Below are 22,736 nucleotides of genomic sequence, written 5' to 3' on the forward strand. Positions count from 1 at the left end.
GTCTACCCATATGCATTGATTTGCACCTACTTCTTAAAAAAATGTACTACGTTAAAGTTGAGGCGTTCCATTAGGGACAGATGGAGTATATATATGTTGTAGAAGTCATTAATTGCATAAGATTGAGTCGGCAGATTACTGTTTTGTTGGAAAGTAATTAAGGTAATGAAATTACTTGCCTTAAAAGTTGAAACATCCTTATGATCCCTAAGGTATACAGTTAATGTATGTATCTAATGGGTTAGTAAAGGCAATCATGTATAATTGAAATGAGTATATGATTGAAGTAAACTATTAAGTATAAAGTGTAACTCTTTTAATTCTAAAACCTTCCACATTGATATGAAGCTTAATTAATTAGCTTAATCTTTCTCTTTTGTGCTCATGATCTAGTAAGTCATGTTCTCCTTACTATCATTCAAAAAAAAAAAAGAATGCTTATATTAATTGAAATCTAATCTCATTTAAACAATTTATGTCGTATTTTATAAAATTACGTACTTAAGTCCAGTAAATTTGAAGTTCATGTAATTTGAGGTTTACCCTAGCTAGTATGTTTTATGAAATTGCAAAACATAGATCATAAATATATGTCAATATTTAAGTAAAAACATATTCATGTATATACATATGAAAACGAACTTGATTGATTAGTCTCGTGTAGATTCAAAATATAATTTTTTTTCCTAATTTTTGGTAATACCTAATCAAAATTTTATTAACCTAAAGATTTATTTGTCAACTAATTAAAAACGCGGAAAGTAAGCAGAAACACACATCAATATGAAACAGGTGGAGTATTATCTACGAAGTATATGAAATTCAAAATTTTTACTTTACCTTTTCTACATTTACATTTTGAGACCACTTAATAATAAACCTTTCTTTATATGTACGAGAAGCTAACTATAGAGGGTATGAATCTATGATTTAACTTTGAACACTCCCTAAAGCATATGATAATTAGATTGTCGTCGCAATAAAAATGGTGTTTGTTGTCATGCCGACCAATGCAATGGCCCACAAACTACAAATGTTGGCCTAAATACACTTGATAAATCATTAGGCATGGAAATCTTAAGCGTGAATGTGATTGTTAAGTTTTTTCTTTTTTTGTGTCAAATTTCCAATTCTGAGATCAGTGTGAAGAAATGATGATGGTAGTAAGAAATCATTAGGGAACTACTTGTTGATAAGTTTTGCGTTAATCATCATGTCCCATCATGTTTTTTTAACTACTACTACTACTACAACTACAATTAATTGTGAATATCAACTAATTATATGATTAGTTGACAAATTTTCTAAAGTTTCTTTGTAAAATGTCTCCAAGTTTGAAAATTTTCTTATTTGACTTCTTGTGAAATTTTGAACTTTTGATCGTTAGTTTGCAATATAATATGATTTAATATTGTATTTTTTTTAATGGTAATTAAGAAGAAGAAAATTTTCCTAAGAGGTAGGAGATAAGAGCAATTCCTCAAATAAATTTCTTAAGATTTGAAGCTTACATCTCAGGAATTTGAAGTGAAAACCAATGCTATCACTACGTTACCTCTACTTCAATGATTTAACATTGTGTATAAAAACATATTTCTAAACCAAAGTAACTACTTTATCACAGTACAATAGAGAACAATATAGTACAGAGTAAAATAGAACAGGTCGTTTTATTACTAAGTTTAAAAATTCATGTTTTAAATGGTTTGACGGCTTGTTTGTTTGTTAGTCAATAGTTACACAAAATATGTAAAGTTATGCATATCAAATACGAAGTATAATCGAGCTTAGCAATTATGAAAAGAGAGATTAACATATCACACATTTTGTTAACTTTTAATTATATTTTGTACCTCACTTAAGCCACGTTAATCTTTGTTTTAATAGGATATAATGTCAAATTTGTAAACGCCAATAAAGTAAGTGTTTGACCTTCAAAAATTTGTACTTTTAACTTCATCCAAAAAAAAAAGGATATATGGAAGAGATCGATGAGGCTTAATCCAAGAAGCAGTAATAATGAAATGATGGTGTCTGTCGATACCATATTATAAGTTAAACAAGAAGTTGTCGGATGTAATCTTCTTCTTCTTTTTTTTTTTTTTTTTTTTTTTCATTTTTTTGGTGATTTATTCGTTATCATTGACTGATTAATGAAGATTATATCGTACCACATTGCGACAACGTCCATCCATTTCTAGACCAGTAGGACCCATCAAATATATAACTTAGTTAAGCATGCATGAATCTACGGACTATCGGAATAAATATTAACTATTCTTGCCCCGATGAATTCGGGTTGACGGTTCAGTTAGGGTGTTAGGCTAGAGTTGATATATACGGTTTTGGGTTAAGACAGGTCGGATTAAATCGGGTTTATTTAGACATTTTAACTGACAGATCAAATTGGTTCAACCCTGATTATTAACAGATCGGTTCAATTTCAGGTTATTTTTGTACGGACTTAAGTAGTAAACAGTTTAGGCCCTTAGAGTAATCATGATTGGAATTGTCGAAAAAGGATTAACATAGGAGCAAGTTTACCTCAGCATAATGCGGGTTCAAGTTCATATATAGCGGTTCGGGTTATAAACTTGTAATCATCAACTTATAAAATATATAAAAAAAATTACTCTAATATAGCTTTTACGTAGTATATGGTATATCATCCCTACTAGCTACTTGCATTTCTTTACATCTTTTTAGCGCATATCCAAAAAGAAAAAGACTTTGCCTTTATATTATCTTTAGAAAAAAATCTTACGTATGTAGTACTAATATATTATTACATGCGTTTAGTTAGAAATGCATCTCATTTGTGGTGTTGTGCATGCATGTCTACCTCTTACCCCAACATTGGATTTTTGTTCAATTGGGAGAAAAAAGAAAACTAAATTAATCCTCCAAATGCATAATGCTTTCTATTAAGAGCCTTTAACATTAGCCCGTGCCTTTAGCTGCGAAATTCAAGCGACATGTTTTCTTTATATAGTCCTCATGGCGATAGTTACGGGTGTGTTCTCACTTGATTTTTACTTATTTGGATTTATCTAAACTTATCTGATTTTATCTGAACTTATCTAGACTTATTAGCCCTTATTAGAACATATTCTAGTTATAAATTAAACTTGAGTAGCTCAGATTAACCCTTATCACAACTTATTTGAACTTTTTTTTTAAAACTTATCTTATCTTAACTAATCTGAACTTATTAACCCTAATCTGAACTTTTTTCCTGAAATAACTGAAAAGAAGGTGAACAGAACAGGGCTTACGTAATTGATGTTTCAAAACGTTTAAGAAATATTTCGTATATTACTATCGGTTTTCTTAAGTTTACTAAATAGCTAGATTATAGTCACTAGAGTATAATCTAATGTTAAATGATCAACTCAATCAAAATTTTAAGTTGCTGGTTAATCATAAATTAAGATTAATTTATATACTCTATCACACCCCCTCACATGACAGTCCATTGGCCTTGAAGTTTGGATGCAACATGGATTCCACAGCTAATGATTTAATCTCATGATTGATTTATATACTTTATCAACTATTAACCATGCTTAGGTACAAGAGTTATACAATATGTAAAAAAATTAAAAATGATCCTAACATGTAAAAATAAATGTTATAACGTAGGAAGTTCTTTTAAAATAAAAATTTAAAGTGCGTTAAATTGCTCAATACTATAATATACAAGTATATGGTTACTAGGTGTTTATAACTATACAAAATGATCATTGATTAAGAACACTAATATAATTTTTAATTTTATCATTTGATTTGTGGCTATGAATAAATAATACATACATGAAAGCTACAATGATCATAAATTGTTTTATTTGGTTTTGAAAGAAGTTCAACACTAATAAACAAACTTCCTTGGGCAACGATGGAAGCAGTGATCTCCATATGCGAGAGCGAGACCACATCTTTGGCACGCCCATAATGTATTAATATAGCACTTGTTGACATGATTGCTTCTATCGAAGCACGCTCATAACTAAACACACAAAATTAGGTAGATCATGTATGTCTAGGTAAATTAGGTGAATTCCAAACTTGGATCAAATTGGCTTAGATTTAGGTTTCATAAAAGATCATAACTTATAACTATTCCATTTATAGAATCCACTTATTTGCACTCATGAATTGTGGCATGCGTGACTAGCGTCCGTTCGTAGAAAAATTTGTTAAAACTTAGGGCCTGTTCCCTCATTGACTGAAATGAGTTGATCTAAACTGAACTGGATTTATTAGAGCTGAACTGAACTGAACTGAAATGAATATTTTATAAGAGAAGGAAATTAGGAGTTGAGTTGAACTGAACTGAACTTATTAGAGCTGAACTAAACTGAACTGAAAATAATCGTATGAGAACAGGCCCTTAATTTAAGCACTGCTCTTTTGAGTTGTTCTGCTCTGCTCTGTCATGCTTAGATACTCTGCTGAAAATTGCTCTGCTCTACTCTGCAGTGTGTTTAAAGCTCTGCTCTGCTCTTCTGAAATCTCTTCTCTGCTCTGTTTTGACCAGAAACTCAAAAAGAACAGGGTCTTAGTTGTCCATGTTGTACTTTGTTAGCTCTTATATATTATTATATGTGAACTTATTGGAATTAATCGTGAACTCATTTAAACACAATATTATGAAAAATTCCTAAAAATAATCCTGCCTTTTTTTTTTTAATATGAACATGTTCTATTAATCTATTTATAATCAGGCCTACTATATATGGCCACGCCTCATCACAACAATATGACATGAGCCTGAAATTGTAGCGGTTAGATTTATTTCTTGTTTCATATTTTGTAAATTTTGATTTAATATATACATTCAGCTATTGTCAATAAAAAATTATATGAGCCTGAAATTGTAATATTTGTGGGATACGAGTTCATAGTCACATATAAATGAAATGTTTAGTGGTGTTTCACATTTGAGAACAGAATAAATAAGTTGCATTATTATAAACTTTAGGAATCATCTCGTACCCTTATTATAAATTGGTTAAGATGGAACCTCCTTTCAGCTTGTAATGTCTACTCTCCTTCTAATTACTAATGTAATAGCACATCTGATCTGCCCATGCTCATTTGAGTATTGATGAAATTACGAAAATCGATTTTACTACTCATGGTATTGTGCAACAAAAAATAAGATTAAGTAAGAAGAAATTAGGAGATCAAGGTTGATAGTATATTATACTCTATCATATCATGCATGTCACCTTTAAATATTCTTTGGAAAACTCGAAAATCCATATGTTTCTTTCTAGTGGGCAAAAAGTTTAATCTATTCTCCACCATAACCAAAAAATTTTCTAATCTCTAATTATATTATTACACCCCTTCATTTCTGATTTGTGTGTATATAATGATTCATAGATATCATGTCTCTTTAAACCTATTCACATGACTATACTGAGCTCTTCATTATTGATGAATCTACAACTATCGAGATATATACTCATAAATAATTATTTCTGTGTACAAAATCTTTTCAACACTCATATCAAATCTCTTGCATTGTATCGTTGTATGCATGCAAAGTATAAGATTGCAATTGTGAAACTTCGTGATCAGAGAGTATTATATTGATCAATATTTGTTCACCGAATTAGTTAAGTATAATATGTATGATAGCTCTAATTGTGTTAAGAAACCCGTCAAATATGGCTACATCTATCACAAAGAGCGTGGCTATTTACTGAACTACTTCGGTGAACAATGAAAAAGGGGGATGATTTGAATACTCCATCAATTTTCAAAAGTTCTTACGACAAATTGTTAATAATCACCTCTCTAAACACCCTATTTAGAACTAATCACCTATTTTTTTACGAAATTATTAAATACCACCCCTTAAAATCAAGTGTTAGATTTCACCACCTCTTAACAAAAAGTTTCATTCTTTAAAAAAATATATTAAAAAAAGAAAACATCGAATTTTGTGTTAAAATTTGCTCTATTAAGATTTTAGAGACCATTTTAATCTTTTGGGATGGATTAGAGTCAAAATTAGAAAAAAAAAAAAAAAAAAAAAAAAAAGTTATTGAAAATGCCTAAGAAATTCTTTAATTACTCCTCCAAGGGTCTATAGTTTTCATTGACTGAACTCAGTTGAACTGAACTGAACTGAGCTGAACTAAATTGAACTGAACTGAATTTTAACATAAGAGAACAGGGTCCAAGTCTTGTCTTGACAATTAGTCAAACAAAGCATCGAAGGATGGAAAAAAGAGCAAGTGGCAAAAATCAAGGAAGCAAGCACCACACACGGACTCACCCGGTGCTTGGCCTGCTTGTGCGGACACTATAGTTGCCTTTGCGAGGAGGCGCTCCTTGAGTATTCTCATTATCATCTATTACCGCTTACCAATACGGTTGCATATATTTAAATGAACAAAAAAATTGTCGAACATAAATCAAATGACGGACCATGGACAGTGACACCTACTTGTGTCATCAGCCATCAGGCCAAAGAGCAAGAAAGGCTACAAAATAATGAATACTAGTAGTAGTTTCTACTTTAAATAATTATACTCGAAATACTTTTTCCCATTTTAGTGCATCAATCATTTGATTATGTTAAAGAAAAGAGGAACAAAGTAAATCTTTAGGCATTCCTTTATACCAGTTATAACATCATTTCCGGCACGCCGTTGATTAGATTATAATGTGGCTTTAAAGCATTACTATACTGATTCTCTTTGCAACCAACACCTTCTCCGTGGTCTTTTCTTGCCATCCAAATATGTAAGTGTATTCACTCTTTTGTCGTTTCTCATTCTCGTTACTCCTTTTTGTACACACCCGGTTTACAATAATTTTAATGTACATCAAGCAGTGCTTGGTAAACTTTTAGTGAATTTTAGATTACTTTTACCGAATTTAGGGTAACTTTTAACTCTTTTTGGATAACTTTAAAATTTATGCGGTTTAATATAAATAGGCACCGGGATAAGTTTTATAAGGGTAATATAATTAGTTATTGTTTAATTTCAACAATTGTGATGTGATTTTAGGTCATGTGTAATTTTATCTCAATAAAACATACGGAGTATATAGCTTTTATATATTAGGGTAACTTTTATTTATTTTAAGGGTAACTTTTGATCATTTCAGAGAAACAACAGATGTACAATATATTTATTGTACACCCGATTTTTTTAAAAAAAGTTTGACTTTCTTTTATTATTCCTTCTTTGACTTTTTTTTTTTTTTATTTTTGTCTGGTAAAAAGATTTATATAGGAATAACAAAATAAATAAGAGAAGTTAAGGTCATTTCCTTATATTATTGGTCAATACAAATATTCTTAATAGGCTAGATTTAGGGTCAGTTCAGTTCAGTTTAGCTTTAATCAATTCAGCTCCTGATTTTATAAAATATTCATTTCAGCTCTATTCAGTTCAGTTCCAATCAGTTCAGTTCAATTCAGTAAATGTGAACAAGCCCTTAATTTGAACAACAAAAAAAAAACCTACTTATGCTTCTGGTTCACGTCTGACCTAATCAGGTTTAATTCAAATTTATGATATGTGAAGTTGAGTCAGTTACGAGCTGGGTAAAAACTAGAAAGTGGACATTAATAAAGAGACGGAGGGAGTATTAGAGTAAGTGGTGATTGGGATGGGCTGCACATGGTAAAAGGACCGCGTGTTCAATCCCGCACAAGTTCACAGCAACAATTATGAGAGTACTGGAACCTAACTTCTCAAAATTAAACCTTGAATCCTGATTAGCCCAAAGAATAAAGCGGATGGAATACCCAAAAAAAAAAAAAGTATCACATCATGTGGTTAACGTAAACGGTTTGTATTATTTCACAATGAGTTACTCTGGAGGAAAATACATACACTCGTATTGTGAATTGTGATACTTTTTTTTTTTATTGAATTGTGATACATGTTGGGACTCCGGACTCGTATAGTCGTACATGTTGGGCTTAGATCAAATAAAATTGTGTATGTAAATATGTCATTGTATAATCAACTTTCAAATCTTCTAAGAGTTGCACTACTTAGGCCCCGTTCTTTAGAGCTGCTTTGCTCTGCTCTGCTCTGCTCTGCGTTGCTCTGCTGAAATCTGCTCTGCTCTGCTCTGCTTTGCCCTGCCCTGCTCTACTCTGCTGTGCTCTGCTTAAATTAATACTTAATATTGAATTATTATAATAATAATAATGTATATTTAATAATAATAATAAATAATTAATACTTAATGATAATAATAATTAATATTTAATAATAATAATAATAATTAATATTTAATAATAATAATATATAATTAATATTTATTAATAATAATATATAATTAATATTTAATAATAATAATATATAATTAATATTTAATAATAATAATAAATATTTAATAATAATTAATATTTAATAATAATAATATTATTAAAAATTAATATTTAATAATAATAATATTAATAATTATATAATTAATATTTAATAATAATAATAATATTAATAATAATATTAATAATAATAATATAATTAATATTTAATAATATTAATATTATTAATAATAATTAATATTTAATAATAAAATTTAATGATTATAATAGTAGTAATAATAGTAGTAGTAGTAGTAGTAGTAGTAGTAGTAGTTTTTGTAGTAGTAGTAGTAGTAGTAGTAATAATACTAATAATAATAATAATAATAATAATAATAATAATAATAATATTTAATATTTAATAACAATAATAAATCATTACTATTATTATTATTATAGTAGTAGTAGTAGTAGTAGTAGTAGTAGTAGTAGTAGTAGTAGTAGTAGTAGTAGTAGTAGTAGTAGTAGTAGTAGTAGTAGTAGTAGTAGTAGTAATAATAATAATAATAATAATAATAATAATAATAATAATAATAATAATAATAATAATAATAATAATAATAATAATAATAATAATAATAATAATAATAATAATAATAATAATAATAGTAGTAGTAGTAGTAGTAGTAGTAATAATAATAATAATAATAATAATAATAATAATAATAATAATAATAATAATAATAATAATAATAATAATAATAATAATAAAATCTGCTCTGCTTTGCTCGGCTCTGCTCTGCTGAAATCTGCTCTGCTCTGCTCTGCCCAGAAGCTCAAAAGAACAGGGCCTTAACCCTCTAAATTTCGGCCATTGTGTTGAGAATCTTAAGATATACTTGTATAACGGAGCTTAATCTAATTCTGATAAAATATAAAGAATAATTCTCTGTAATTCTCATTCATCACAATAGCCACATACAATATGTATATATTAGGTATACTTGGAGGGCAAGACCAAATAACCTAAAATAGCTCACAATATACTCTAGGATATATTTTCACAATATTTACAATTATCTTGTTTCCTAAAATATATCCCAATACCCCCCCCTCAAGTTGGAGCATACGGGTCACAAATGCCCAACTTGCGAAGTAGAAACTCGAACTTAGCTTTTCCCAAAGCCTTTGTAAAAATATCAGCCAACTGTACCGTTGTAGGAACATACAAAGGTATAATCGTCCCATCTGTAATCGCATCCCGAACAAAATGACAATCTGACTCAATATGTTTTGTTCGTTCATGAAACACTGGATTCTGCGCAATGTATAACGCAGACTGACTATCACAATAAAGGTGCATCCCATTCTCATGTCGAACACCTAAGTCACCAAGTAGTCACTTCAACCACTTTAATTCACAAGTCGTTGCATTCATACAACGATATTCTGCTTCCGATGAAGAAAGAGCTACAGTAGGCTGCTTCTTGGTTTTCCATGACACTGGAGACAAACCAAGAAGCACAAACCAACCACTCAAGGATCGTCTGGAGAGAGGACAACCTGCCCAATCTGAATCACATCAACCTTCCAACTGTAAAGCACAATCAGATCTCAATAAAATTCCCTATCCCGGACTCTTCTTTAAATATCTAACAACTCGAAGAGCTGCTTCCCAATGATCAATCTTGGGATTTTGCATAAACTGTGATAAAATGTGTACAGAATATGCTAAATCGGGTCTCGTAACAGACAAATAAATCAATCGACCTATGAGGCGACGATATTTCGCAATATCATGAAAATACTCTCCCTGAGATAATGCTAACTTGTGATTTTGTTCCATAGGGAACTCTGCAGGCTTAGCATCAAGTAAACCTGCTTCAGTAATAATATCCAGTGTATACTTCCTCTTGCAAATAAAAATTCCCTGTTTGTTCCGGGCTACCTCTAGCCCCAAAAAATATTTCAACACTCCAAGATCTTTCATCTTGAAACAATCTCCCAGATATGATTTAAAACTGAGCATAGCATTTTTATCGTTGCCTGCAACAATTAAATCATCGACATATACTAACACATTAAGCTGCATTTTACCCTTTGTCAGAGTAAACAAAGAATAATCATAATATGACTGTTTAAAGCCATAAGTTTTCAAAGCTGTAGCAAGCTTTGCAAACCAACATCGAGGAGCTTGTTTAAGCCCGTACAACGATTTCTGCATCCTACAAACTTTGTCAGAATTATCTTTCTCAAAACCAGGGGGAATTTTCATATATACCTCTTCTTCCAAATCACCATGAAGAAATGCATTATGAACGTCCATTTGATGAACTTCCCAATTTTTCACTGCCGCTACTGCAAGAAAGGTTCGAACAGTCACCATTTTTGTTACTGGAGCAAATGTCTCATTGTAATCTATTCCTTCAACCTGATGATTGCCAAAGATGACTAATCTCGCTTTTAATCTCTGCAAATTCCCATGCTCATCATACTTTTCTTTGTAAACCCACTTGCTTCCAAGTGCCTTTTTACCCGGTGGTAGTTTCTCTAGCACCCAAGTACCCTGCTCTTCTAGAGCCTGGATCTCATCCGTCATTGCTTTCCTCAAACCCTCGTGCTTCATGGCCTCCCTAAAACTTTTGGGTTCATTTCCACCTGTGATAGCAGCAATATATGTTCTATGTTTCACAGAAAACCGGTGAGAATCAATAAAATGTGTTATAGGGTAAACAGTACCTGAGGAAGGCGATGTCACAGATGAACGCTGAGAAGATGCAGATGGACTACTATTTCGGATCGTATGTGTCACAAAGTCACGGAACTTTACAAAAGGAATTTTTGTTCTCTTGCCTTTACCCAAAGCCTCATCATCGTTTTGTTGAACACCCATTGCTGCCTATGTATTGTGCTCTCGCTGCCCAGCTTGCTGCTGTGTCTGGGGGCTGGAAGGTGACGTAACCTGCTGCCCATGCTGAACAGCAGACGCAGGGGAGTCAGCAGGCTGGTCTGCGTGCCTGGCAGACTCTCCCGCAACCTGGTCATCAACACATTTTCTACTACGACTTGCAAACTTGTCACTCTTACTTCTTTGATTGTGAGTATAGCATAAACACCCAAACACCCGAATATACTCATATGAGGGTTGTTTGTCAAATGAAATGTCACAAGGGGTTTTATAATCAAGTAAACGAGATGGGGTTCGATTAATCAAATGACAAGCGGTTTGGACACACTCCCCCCAAAATTTGAGAGGTAAATTGGCTTGAAATCTCAAAGCTCTAGCAACATTTAAGATGTGTTGATGCTTTCGCTCAACACGGCCATTTTGTTGAGGTGTTCCGACACATGAGGTCTCAAAGTATATGCCATTTTCAAAAAAATAATTCTTCAAAGAAATAAACTCCGTACCATTGTCACTACGAACCACTTTGATATCTTGATTAAATTGACGTTTCACAATAGCAACAAAATTAAGAAACATATATTCAACTTCCGTTTTATTTCTTAATAAATAAGTCCACACTCCTCGAGAATAATCATCTACTATAGTTAAGAAATAATGAGCACCACAACTCGAAGGTGTCTTGTAAGGCCCCCATAAATCTATGTGAACAAGTTCAAAAATTCGACTAGCTTTATTTTGACTCAAAGGGAAACTACTCTGATGTTGTTTTGCTCGAGGACATACATCACATGATTTAAATTTATTGCTACTATGACACACAAAAGGAAGTTGTTGAAGAACCTTTCCCGAAGGATGCCCCATACGTTGATGCCACAACTCTGTTGATTGATCCCCATCTATCTTCAAAGCCTTCACCATAGGAACACCCCGAAAATAGTATAGTCCATCTACTCGTTCACCCGCTCCAATCACCTTCCTCGTCGCTAGGTCCTGTATAACACAAAGTTTATTAGTAAATTGCATGACGCAATTTGATTCATCACATAATTGTGTTGTCGAAATTAAGTTGCAATTCAATTGAGGGACATAAAGAACATTGTTAATATTCAATCCCCCTTGCAATGGGACCGATCCAATTTTGGAAGCATTGGCATAATTCCCATCCGGCAATCCCACCGGATAATGGCTCACATTCGTCACATTTCTCAAAAGAGAAAGATCACAAGTCACATGGTTTGAGGCACCTGTGTCAATAATCCAACCCAAATCGTGCTTACTGGGAAGCTTGGACTGAATAGAGTTTAAATAGTCAAGTAGTTGCTTTATTTGAGCCGACATGACCCCTACAAGGGCAGCCCCATCTGCGGTGGTGACAGCAGCCCCTTGTAGAGGCCGAGAAGCAGGTTGTCCGCCTATGTTGTTAGCTCGAGCGGGAGAAGCAACGCCCCCCTTACCCATGCCTCGACCCTTTTCACGTCCACCCCACTCGGGATATCCTGGACGCTGAAAACAAGTGGCCATATCATGGCCCTGACGGTGGCAGTGAGTACAAAACAAATCCGTAGCCATCACGCAACTTCTCATGATAAACACACAATTCTTCACACAAGAAATTTAGTAAAAATAGAGTTGATGAACCCTCACAAACTCACAAAAAAAACGTGAAACTGATCAAATTCCCACAAATTGAGTTTGTATTCCCACAGATTCAATCACAACTCCCACTAATTATAAGTGAGAACTCTCACAATTATAAAAAATTGGCACCCAAATATGATCCCACAAACTGAAGAATGCCGCAAATAATATGCACAATGATCCGAAACACTGTTCCGATCCAATTAAAAAAAAATAATTTATGTGAACTCTCACGATGACACGAAATTATGTAAATTACGTGTAATCAAATCGTCAGAAAAAAAAATTTTGGATCAAACCTAAGCTCTTGATACCATGATAAACGGGTCTGGGCCACACCCGTCACAATTGTCCATTTTATACGACCAAGGAGGTTCCACCTCAAAACCATATGGCAATGAGGGGAGTAGCCCCTTAGCCTTATAAAGTGGACACAACTTTCTTCTTTCTTCAATGTGGGATACACATCCCAATATTTCTCTTTCAATGTGGGACAACACTTTCACTCACATGTGGGTTTGCTCATGGGCTCAACACTCCCCCTCACATGTGAGTTGTCCATAATCTGGCCCAGATTACAACACAACCTAACCTGGGCTCTAAAACCATGATAAAATATAAAGAATAATCCTCTGTAATTCTCATTCATCACAATAGCCACATACAATATGTATATATTAGGTATACTTGGAGGGCAAGACCAAATAACCTAAAATAGCTCACAATATACTCTAGGATATATTTTCACAATATTTACAATTATCTTGTTTCCTAAAATATATCCCAATAAATTCCTAGCTTTGTCTATGCCAATGTATAAAGGGAGTTAAGTATAAAACAAGGGACTCAATTCTTGCAAAATGTGGGGAAAGGGGACTCTATTTATTTTATAGAGAGAAAAGGGACTGGGCTAGAATGGGTTTGGGTTTTCGGTGGGTTCTAATTAAATAAGGGAAAGAATTGAGTCCCCTTGGTTAAAGAATTGAGTCCCCTTGGTTAAACAATTGAGTCACTTTGGTCAACTAAAAAAAAGGAGTTTTTTTTTTTTCTGGTAAATATTTTAATTTAAGACCAACAAAAAAAAAAGAGTTCCTTCCTCTTTTTGGAACAAAAATAAAGCATAAAATTACAATACTTTGAATGTTTATTTTCTTCATCATCTTCATTACATTCTCGACTTTCTAACTCCACATTTCTCTTTAATTAAAATCATGACCATCTCATAAACTAACTCTGACTCACGTGGATTGTCAACCAACCTACCACCTAATATAATCACACCCATCCACTTGTTTATAGTTTGGGCATATTAGAAATCTCATAAAAGGATGCTTGACTTTCTTAGAAACTCTCCTTAATGACCTTCTGTTGCAATATACACTAGGCTTATCGATAATTTTTTTTTATTTTTTTTTTTAAAAAAAAATTAGGGTCCTACAAGCCTTCACTAAAATTACGATGTGTGCTTCTACTACAAATGCAAGACAAATAAGCTACAAACCAGAGAGATGAAGAACATTAAAAAATTATTGAAAGAAATTTTTTTTTTTTTTTTGGATAACAAACATTAAAAAAATTTCAAGAACAAAGCTTTTGTATTGTTGTTGTACTTTCTTAATTTCAAACAGCCATATTTTCAAAACAATCAGCAGAAATTATTAATGAAGGGATTGAATTTGTCTGGTAATATAATCAAGGCAATAGTGAGGGGACTTAATTCTTCTTGGGTTAAAGGTGAGTTAAGTCACCTGAAAATACCCCATAACACCATAAATTTAACCCTAATCCCCTTTTCCTCTATAAAATAAATAGAGTCCCCTTTTCTCACATTTTGCAAGAATTGAGTCCCCTATATTATACTTAACTCTGTATAAAGGCATCCATACATGTTATGTTTTTATTTGAATATTATACCATGAATCACGTTATATACTTCGTATAAACATAGTTAGGTTTTATTTTATGTTTATCTTGTGAAAAATATAATTTTGCAACCTGGAGACCTAATAAAGTACTAAACCACTCAAGGTAATGAGGTGATTTCCCCTCAAAAAAAAAAAGGTAATGAGGTGATTAAGGGCTAAGATGACTTAGGTTAGGGTCATCAATAATTGGGCCATATTTGGTTTGGCACACTTAGATGTACTCCGGTAGTCAAGTTCATTTTACTTAGGCTCTCACGTTGTCAATTTAAATTATCACATTCGGGCGAAAGTCACATCAGACGTTAAGTCATTTGATTTTTGTGATTTATGTATTAATTTTGATAGGTCTAATTGTGGTAAATTCACTTTTAAGACGTCATGTCACCCCTTTTTTTTTTTTTCCTTATGGATTATGGAGGAGATGATTCAAAAAAACTTGAAAAACAAGCCTAGTTGAAAACAAAGGCTAAAACTTGATAAGTGATATTACTCTTTCATCACCAACATAATTGGTCCCCTGTATGAACCTAGAGAGAATACCTTTGCCTAGCATTTACGTTGCTGAAAACTTGATCTCTTGATTAAAGAGTCCATCAGAAGTCTCTAGATGTTACACACTTCACACATAGGAGTAGTGTATATGCATTGGTCCCAAATCAAAGTTACAAATTTCATTTTTGGGATATTTGAGTTGTACAATGAGGCTTAATTTGGTGAAGGATAACAATCGAATGAACCATTCTATCTTAAAAGAAAAGATCTCAAACAGACACAACATTTTGGGGTGCGCAATAAAGAATACATACATTATATTATGAGACGGGAGAAGTATGTATAATTTAAAGGATCAAATTGAAGTTTTTTCTCATTATTTTAGACTTTAAACCTAAAACCTAAAGCATATTATGATTATGAGTCTTTTAGCAAGAGATGCAAAATAAGAGTTTTTAACAAAAATTAGAAAAATAAATAATATATGAATTTAAAGTATTAAGAAGATGAATAATAGTGGTCCACATACATGCACAAGAAGATTGCTGGCTTATTTTGGTTTGAAAATCATTAGGCATGGAACTGATACAAGTGTGAAGCGTGACTATGATTGTTTTCTAGTCTTTTGTTCTATTCTATAGAAATATTTTGAGATGTTTGTCTATATAGTAGGTAATTGAATTGGTAGGATTAGGATAAGAAATCATTAGGAAACTAGCTAGTTGTTAGATTTTAATTTTAAATTGTATCATTTAATAAAGAAAAAAATATATATATCGTTACATTCATTCTTCTTGTTAATACATTAAAGGTGATATATATTCATCTACTTTTCACTTATTCGAATTTAATAAACTTATCTAAACTTGAATCCGTTGAATGTATTATAGAGTATAATTTAGGAAAAATTGATTCTAATAATCCCACCTTTAGTTGATTCGCTGTTAATAATCCCACCTTTTGATTATTATCTAATAATCCCACCTTTATAGGCGATTTTCTTCTATTGGTCCCTTGTGACTGGTTACCTGTATAATGAGTAAAATTTTTTTTAACTGACATGTGTTATTATGTAATAGGACAAAAAAAATTAAAAATAATACCAGCCATCCCAATCTCACGCCACCTCATCCCTTCCGGCAGCCGTACTTTCCCACCCCTCCTCCTCCGGCGGCCCCCTTCCCCACCCCCACCCCCACCATCGAAATCTTCCCCTCTCCAGGATCCACCCAACGACAACGCCCCCCTTCCCCAGAACCCATGGAGTCCTTATCCTTGTCATCGTCTTCACAACTAGGCGACAATGGTGAAGAAGTTGCAGGTCTCATTCCTCTTACTTCAATCTACCAGCAACGAACTGAGCTCCTCTCTTTCACCCTTGATGGTCTTCACAAGGTCACTTTCATTCCCTGAATTTCTCCATTTCTGACTTTTGGAGGTCCAATTTTTGCGACATTTTGAGTTTCTGGCAGGAACTATAGCTTCTTAGAGTTGATGCGAAGCGGAATTGGTGACAAATGTAGGAATTCGCAATGGCGAATTATCGTTCTTTTATATCTAATGCTGATGCTTTGGTTTCGATTAAAGAAGAGGTTTCTTGATAATCATCTTGAATCAGTAGTAATTTATTGATATTGTTGTGTTTTCGTGGTTGATTACAAGGTGGAGAGGTGTTGTCGTGGGTGGTCATGGAGTGAGGAAATTTCGGTGGTGGTGAGGGTGGAAAAGAGGGTTGTCGGAGGGTTTAGGAGGTGGCTGCCGGAAGTTGGGGTGATGGGGGTGGCGTAAGGGGTTGGGGTGGCTGAGGTTTCTTTTTTTTTTATTGTTAATTATTAATTTATTTAATATTTAATTTTTTCTTTTTTTTTTCAACCAATCAAAAAGTGACATGTAGCATATTACCTACCAAAATCGGTTACCAACAAGTTAGGGACCAATAGAAGAAAATCGCCTGTAAAGGTGGGATTATTAGATAATAATCAAAAGGTGGGATTATTAACAGCGAATCAGCCAAAGGTGGGATTATTAGAATCAAATTTTCCTATAATTTATCGTAGTTGTAAATTGAACCTTCATACCGCTTAAACCCTTATATGAAGTTATGTGGTACACGAAAAAATAATTTAATTGGAATTGCTAACCCTTGTCATAACTTATTTGAACTTATAGTTGTTGCTGAAGGAAAATAAGGGTGGATTCTTCGCTGCAGTAATCCACATTCTTGAACTTATTCTACATCAAAATATTGTCAAGATGTTTGATTGTTAATCAGATCATGATGTCTTCATTTTTACTGCAAATTACATAACAAACAGGAGTAGTGGGTTATGGCGATATAAAATTGAGTGAAAGATAGCATATGCATCAGAGTAAAGCAAAATTAGATTGTTGGTAGCTCCAATTAGTTATGTAGGGGTAGCTCCAATTAGTCTTAGGTGCATCCTTGTGCACCTTACATAGGTGCAACAACGTAAAAAAAAAATCAACAGTACGCTCTACAAAATGAACATTTAGTTAAAAATATATGAACATGAAAAAAAATGAACAATTAATAATAAAAAATGAACACGTAAAAAAAATGAACATTTAATACTTATAATGCATATGTTTCATAATCATATTATTTTTTATTTCTTCAAATTTTTATGTTCATAATTCAATGCATTATATTCATAATAATATTTTATATGTTCATATATTATTTCAAATATTCATAATGTAAATATGTAGTGTTGTTCCTGAAATATTAATTAAATCTATTTATGCATATGTTGTCTTTCTTAAATTTTTATGTTCATAATTTTTAACGTATATGTTCACCTTTTAAATGCTTATATTCACTTTAAGAAAACCAATGCTTACGTTCATGTTTTGAAATGTTATGTTCACTTTCTGAAATGCATAAGTTCACATTTTTTATGCCTATGTTCACTTTATGAAAAGCTAATGTTCACATTTAAGGGAATCTATGCATATGTTCATATTTTGCATGATTATATTCATTGATAAAAAAAAAATGCAGAAAATCAGATAGAATTCAATTCATTAGAATTAAGAAAATCATATATTACCTCCATTAACATTTAATAGCATTTTTGGAATATTTTATGTCTCTCAAATAATAACCCCATAGTTGCAACTAAATGTTAACGGAGGTAGTATAACCTAATCAATCGAAGTTAATCACAAAGTCGCCATATAAGAAATCAAAAATCACACATATGTATGCAGTATGCCTATGTTCACTTTCTGAAAGTTAATGTTTATATTTTTTTATGCCTATGTTCACTTTCTAAAAAGTTAATGTTCATATTGTGCTGTTGTTACACCTGGCCTATTTCTAGGTACATGAGTGTGCACCTAAGAATATGTGACAACCGCATAATATGAACATTAGCTTTTCAAAAAGTGAACATAGGCATAAAAAATATGAATATTAGCTTTTCAGAAAGTGAACATAGGCATAAAAATGTGTGATTTTCGATTTCTTATGTGGTGACTTTGTGATTAACTTCGATTGATTAGGTTATACTAAGCTACCTCCGCAACATTTAGTTGCAACTTTGGGGTATTATTTGAGAGACATAAAATATTTCAAAGTTGCAACTAAATGTTAACGGAGAATTTTCTTAATTCTAATGAATTGAATTTTATCTGATTTTCTGCATTTTTTTATCAGTGAACATAATCATGCAAAATATGAACATATGCATAGGTTCCTTTAAATGTGAACATTAACTTTTCAGAAAGTGAACATACGCATAAAAAATATGAACTTATGCATTTCAGAAAGTGAACATAACATTTCAAAATATGAACGTAAGCATTGGTTTTCTTAAAGTGAATATAAGCATTTAAAAGGTGAACATATACGTAAAAAAATATGAACATAAACATTTAAAAAAGACAACATATGCATAAACATATTTAATTAATATTTCATGAACAACACTACATATTTACATTATGAATATTAGAAATTATATATGAACATATAAAATATTATTATGAATATAATGCATTTATTTATGAACATAAAAATTTGAAGTAATAAAAATAATATGCTTATGAATCATATGCATTATAAGTATTAGATGTTCTTACGTGTTCATTTTTTATTATTAAATGTTCATTTTTATTTCATGTTCATATTTTTTAACTAAATGTTCATATTTTTTAACTAAATGTTCATTTTAAAGAGTGTAGTGTTGATTTTTTTTACGTTGTTGCACCTATCTAAGGTGCACAAGGACTAATTGGTGTTTTTCTAGCTTCAAAGTAAGGATTGAACATATTTACTTGTGTTGGGCTGAGGTCTTTTTTAAACTTCTCGGATGTATTGGACGAATGAAATTGGGCCTTGAGGCACAGCAATGTGATACATGCTTTGCTTAGGAACTTTGGAGACCTTTTTTTTATGAAGCTCTATGAGTATTTCACTAACTCCCTACATTTATCATTTGGGGATCTTTAGATCTTGTGTCAAAAAAAAACTTTATTGTTAATACCGTAAAGATATATAACAATAAGAATTGGAAATTTTGATAAAGTAATGTGCATTACTTACAAATCTGACCCAAAATAAACCTAATGCAATCAAATTGACAAAGGAACCTGAAACAACGTGAATCCGATTTAACATGTACCATCAAGTGTCAAAACGACTTGATGACCCAATTACTCCATAACACCCTAAGTGGCCCTAATAGGCTAGGAGAGAGTACAAGTTAGTAGTTAATGTGGACTAAATTGCACGATAGCCGTTTAAAGCCCTCGTTCATAATTTATGACATAAACAATTATTAAATCCCAGTTCATCAAGCTCCAAAATAGAATATCCAATTTCATTCAATACAAAATTAAATTGTGATAATTCCCATTTATACGAATTTCACAGAAGCATCACCACCCAATCAGGCGATCAGCAAGAACTCGACGCAGCTCTCCGCTACCCACCGACACACAGGTAAAGAATTGAACTTTGAAAACCCTGCTTTCTCTCTCTTCTTGTTGCTAAATTTTGCTTGAATCTATAAAAACCCAGATTTAAAATCTTGATTATAATGCAATTTTATGCAATTCCCACAAAATTTGGAAGTGAAAGTAAAATTCGGGTCTTTGATACATAATGTCGAACAGGTAGTGTGCATAATGTATTAGTTGATTTAGATCAATGGGGTCTGATCTATTCTCCAAAAGGGTAGAATTTTGGCATCTTGATTTCTCTATTCTTCTCAATGATCTGCTAGTCATATGAATTATTGTTTTCTGGGTAGATTGATGACATTAGATTTGTTAAATGGTTAAGTAGTTTGAATGCTGAACAGATGAGATGTAGTGAGTTGAAATATGATTGTTTGGGTAGATTGATGAAATTATCAAATGGGATGTATAGCAGTGACTATTAAATGCAAAATTGTTGTTAATTAGTATTGTAGTTATTAATAAGTGGGAAATGAGAACTGTGAACTTTGCTTCCATAGTTGCAATCAAAGGTTTTGACTTTGGGACCAAAATCTTCATTTTGGGTTGAGATTACTAGAGTTTATTATTATGTACTTTCTTTGAAATCATAGACAGTTTCATACTTTCATTAGTGTTTGTGAGATTATAAGTAAATTTCTTTCCTATGACATAACATTGTCTTTTCCCCTGTGTTTTAACATCAACTATAGATTATTGATTTCTGCCAACTGAAAATTGAAATCTGGATGGGCCTCTGATAAATTGATTGTTGGGTGTCTGTAGATTTGGAAGTTGACCATTTTTATGCATTAAACATTATCTAATTCAGAGTTGAAGCTGAATTGTGGTTGCTTCGATTCTGCCTCTTCCGTAATCATGGTTGACACCAATACTGGTACTTTAACACTTCATCCTTTCCTCCTTGATTTGTGGTTGAATTGTGGTTGCTTCGATTCTGCCTATTCCGTAATCATGTGTTTTCGTTATGATTTGATCATTTATATTGCCTTATTATCTTGTTTTTGTTTCAGGTTCCTTCTTCTCTGAAAAATCAGCTAAGATTTTTGTAGCTGGTCATCGAGGGCTGGTGGGATCTGCCATAGTTCGCAAGCTGCAATCTTTTGGATTTTCCAATCTTGTTCTCCGGACACATTCTGAACTTGACCTCACTGTCCAATCTGCTGTTGATGCTTTCTTTGCTTCTGAGAAGCCTAAATTTGTCATACTTGCAGCTGCTAAAGTTGGGGGAATCCATGCTAATAATACTTACCCTGCTGACTTCATTGCCATTAACCTTCAGATTCAAACTAATGTCATCCACTCATCTTTCACCCATGGTGTCAAAAAACTCCTCTTTCTTGGCTCCTCCTGCATTTACCCTAAGTTTGCTCCTCAACCAATCACTGAATCTGCACTTTTAACTGGTCCTTTGGAGCCCACCAATGAGTGGTATGCCATTGCTAAAATTGCAGGAATCAAGATGTGCCAAGCTTATCGAATTCAACATAATTGGGATGCAGTTTCTGGTATGCCCACTAATTTATATGGCCCCAATGACAATTTCCATCCTGAGAATTCCCATGTTTTGCCTGCATTGATTCGGAGGTTTCACGAGGCAAAGGTGAGGGGTGATAAGGAGGTGGTTGTGTGGGGAAGTGGGTCTCCTTTGAGGGAGTTCTTGCATGTCGATGATCTTGCTGATGCTACAGTGTTTATGATGGATAAGTATAGTGGGTTGAGCCACTTGAACGTTGGAAGTGGCAAGGAGGTGAGTATTAAGGAGTTGGCTGAGCTTGTGAAGGAGGTGGTTGGATTCGAAGGGGAGCTTGTTTGGGACAAGACTAAGCCTGATGGGACCCCAAGGAAGCTTATGGACAACTCAAAGTTGATGGAATTGGGTTGGGAACCCAAAATTTCGCTTAAAGGTGGTCTTGTAGATACTTACAAATGGTATCTGGAGAATTACGCTGCCAAGCAATAATGCTTGCAATACTCAGGTGAAGAACTGTCCCCCAGCTTGGCAGATATTAGTTGCTTGTTTTGATACTGTTAATTTGTATCCATTACTTAATATAGCTATTTGTAGTACCTTTTTTGTTTAAAATTGTACCATTTCATATCATAAGTATTTTGAAAACCTTAATCATATAAATGAATTATGTGGCCATCCTTTTTTGAGCTATTTGTCATGTTGATCAAGCTGTTTCAATGAAAAAAGTTTATTTTCTGTATGCTATATTGCTATTATCTTTTCTTTCTTCATTGAACTGATTAAAGTGGCTTGAATTTTTTATTAGTTTTGCTTTTTTCTTGTGCTAACATGGGGAAGCAGATTTATGATTTTGATGTTTTTCATTGTAACGTGTCGTAGTAATGTTATTTCATCTCATATTAATTAGAGATGACATGTTTAGAGGTTTCATGTGTTGGTTATATGACTCTTATAGTCATGCTCGTGTGCGGTGTGCTAAATAGCTTCACAGTCTCGTTAGAATTTATGCCCCTACCAAGTAATTTGGCTATT

At 32.7% G+C, this 22,736-nt stretch overlaps 1 protein-coding gene across 2 annotated transcripts; it reads left to right on the forward strand.

Annotated features, from left to right (window-relative positions):
• The first annotated feature begins 20,018 nt into the window (after positions 1-20,018).
• LOC145611692 (putative GDP-L-fucose synthase 2) lies at positions 20,019-22,443 on the forward strand. Of its 2 annotated transcripts, none has more exons than XM_081667039.1 (3): positions 20,019-20,213; positions 20,996-21,107; positions 21,244-22,443. In XM_081667039.1, the coding sequence occupies exons 2-3, from the start codon at positions 21,089-21,091 to the stop codon at positions 22,191-22,193; spliced, it is 969 nt and encodes a 322-aa protein (XP_081523165.1). In that variant the 5' UTR covers positions 20,019-20,213; positions 20,996-21,088; the 3' UTR covers positions 22,194-22,443. The 2 variants fall into 2 exon arrangements, with proteins under 2 accessions (XP_081523165.1, XP_081523166.1); XM_081667040.1 differs by having other exon boundaries at positions 21,042-21,107.
• The last annotated feature ends 293 nt before the right edge of the window (positions 22,444-22,736 follow it).

The sequence above is a fragment of the Chenopodium album genome, chromosome 24 (genome assembly GCF_948465745.1).
Source record: "Chenopodium album chromosome 24, dcCheAlbu1.1, whole genome shotgun sequence".
NCBI lineage: Eukaryota > Viridiplantae > Streptophyta > Magnoliopsida > Caryophyllales > Amaranthaceae > Chenopodium > Chenopodium album.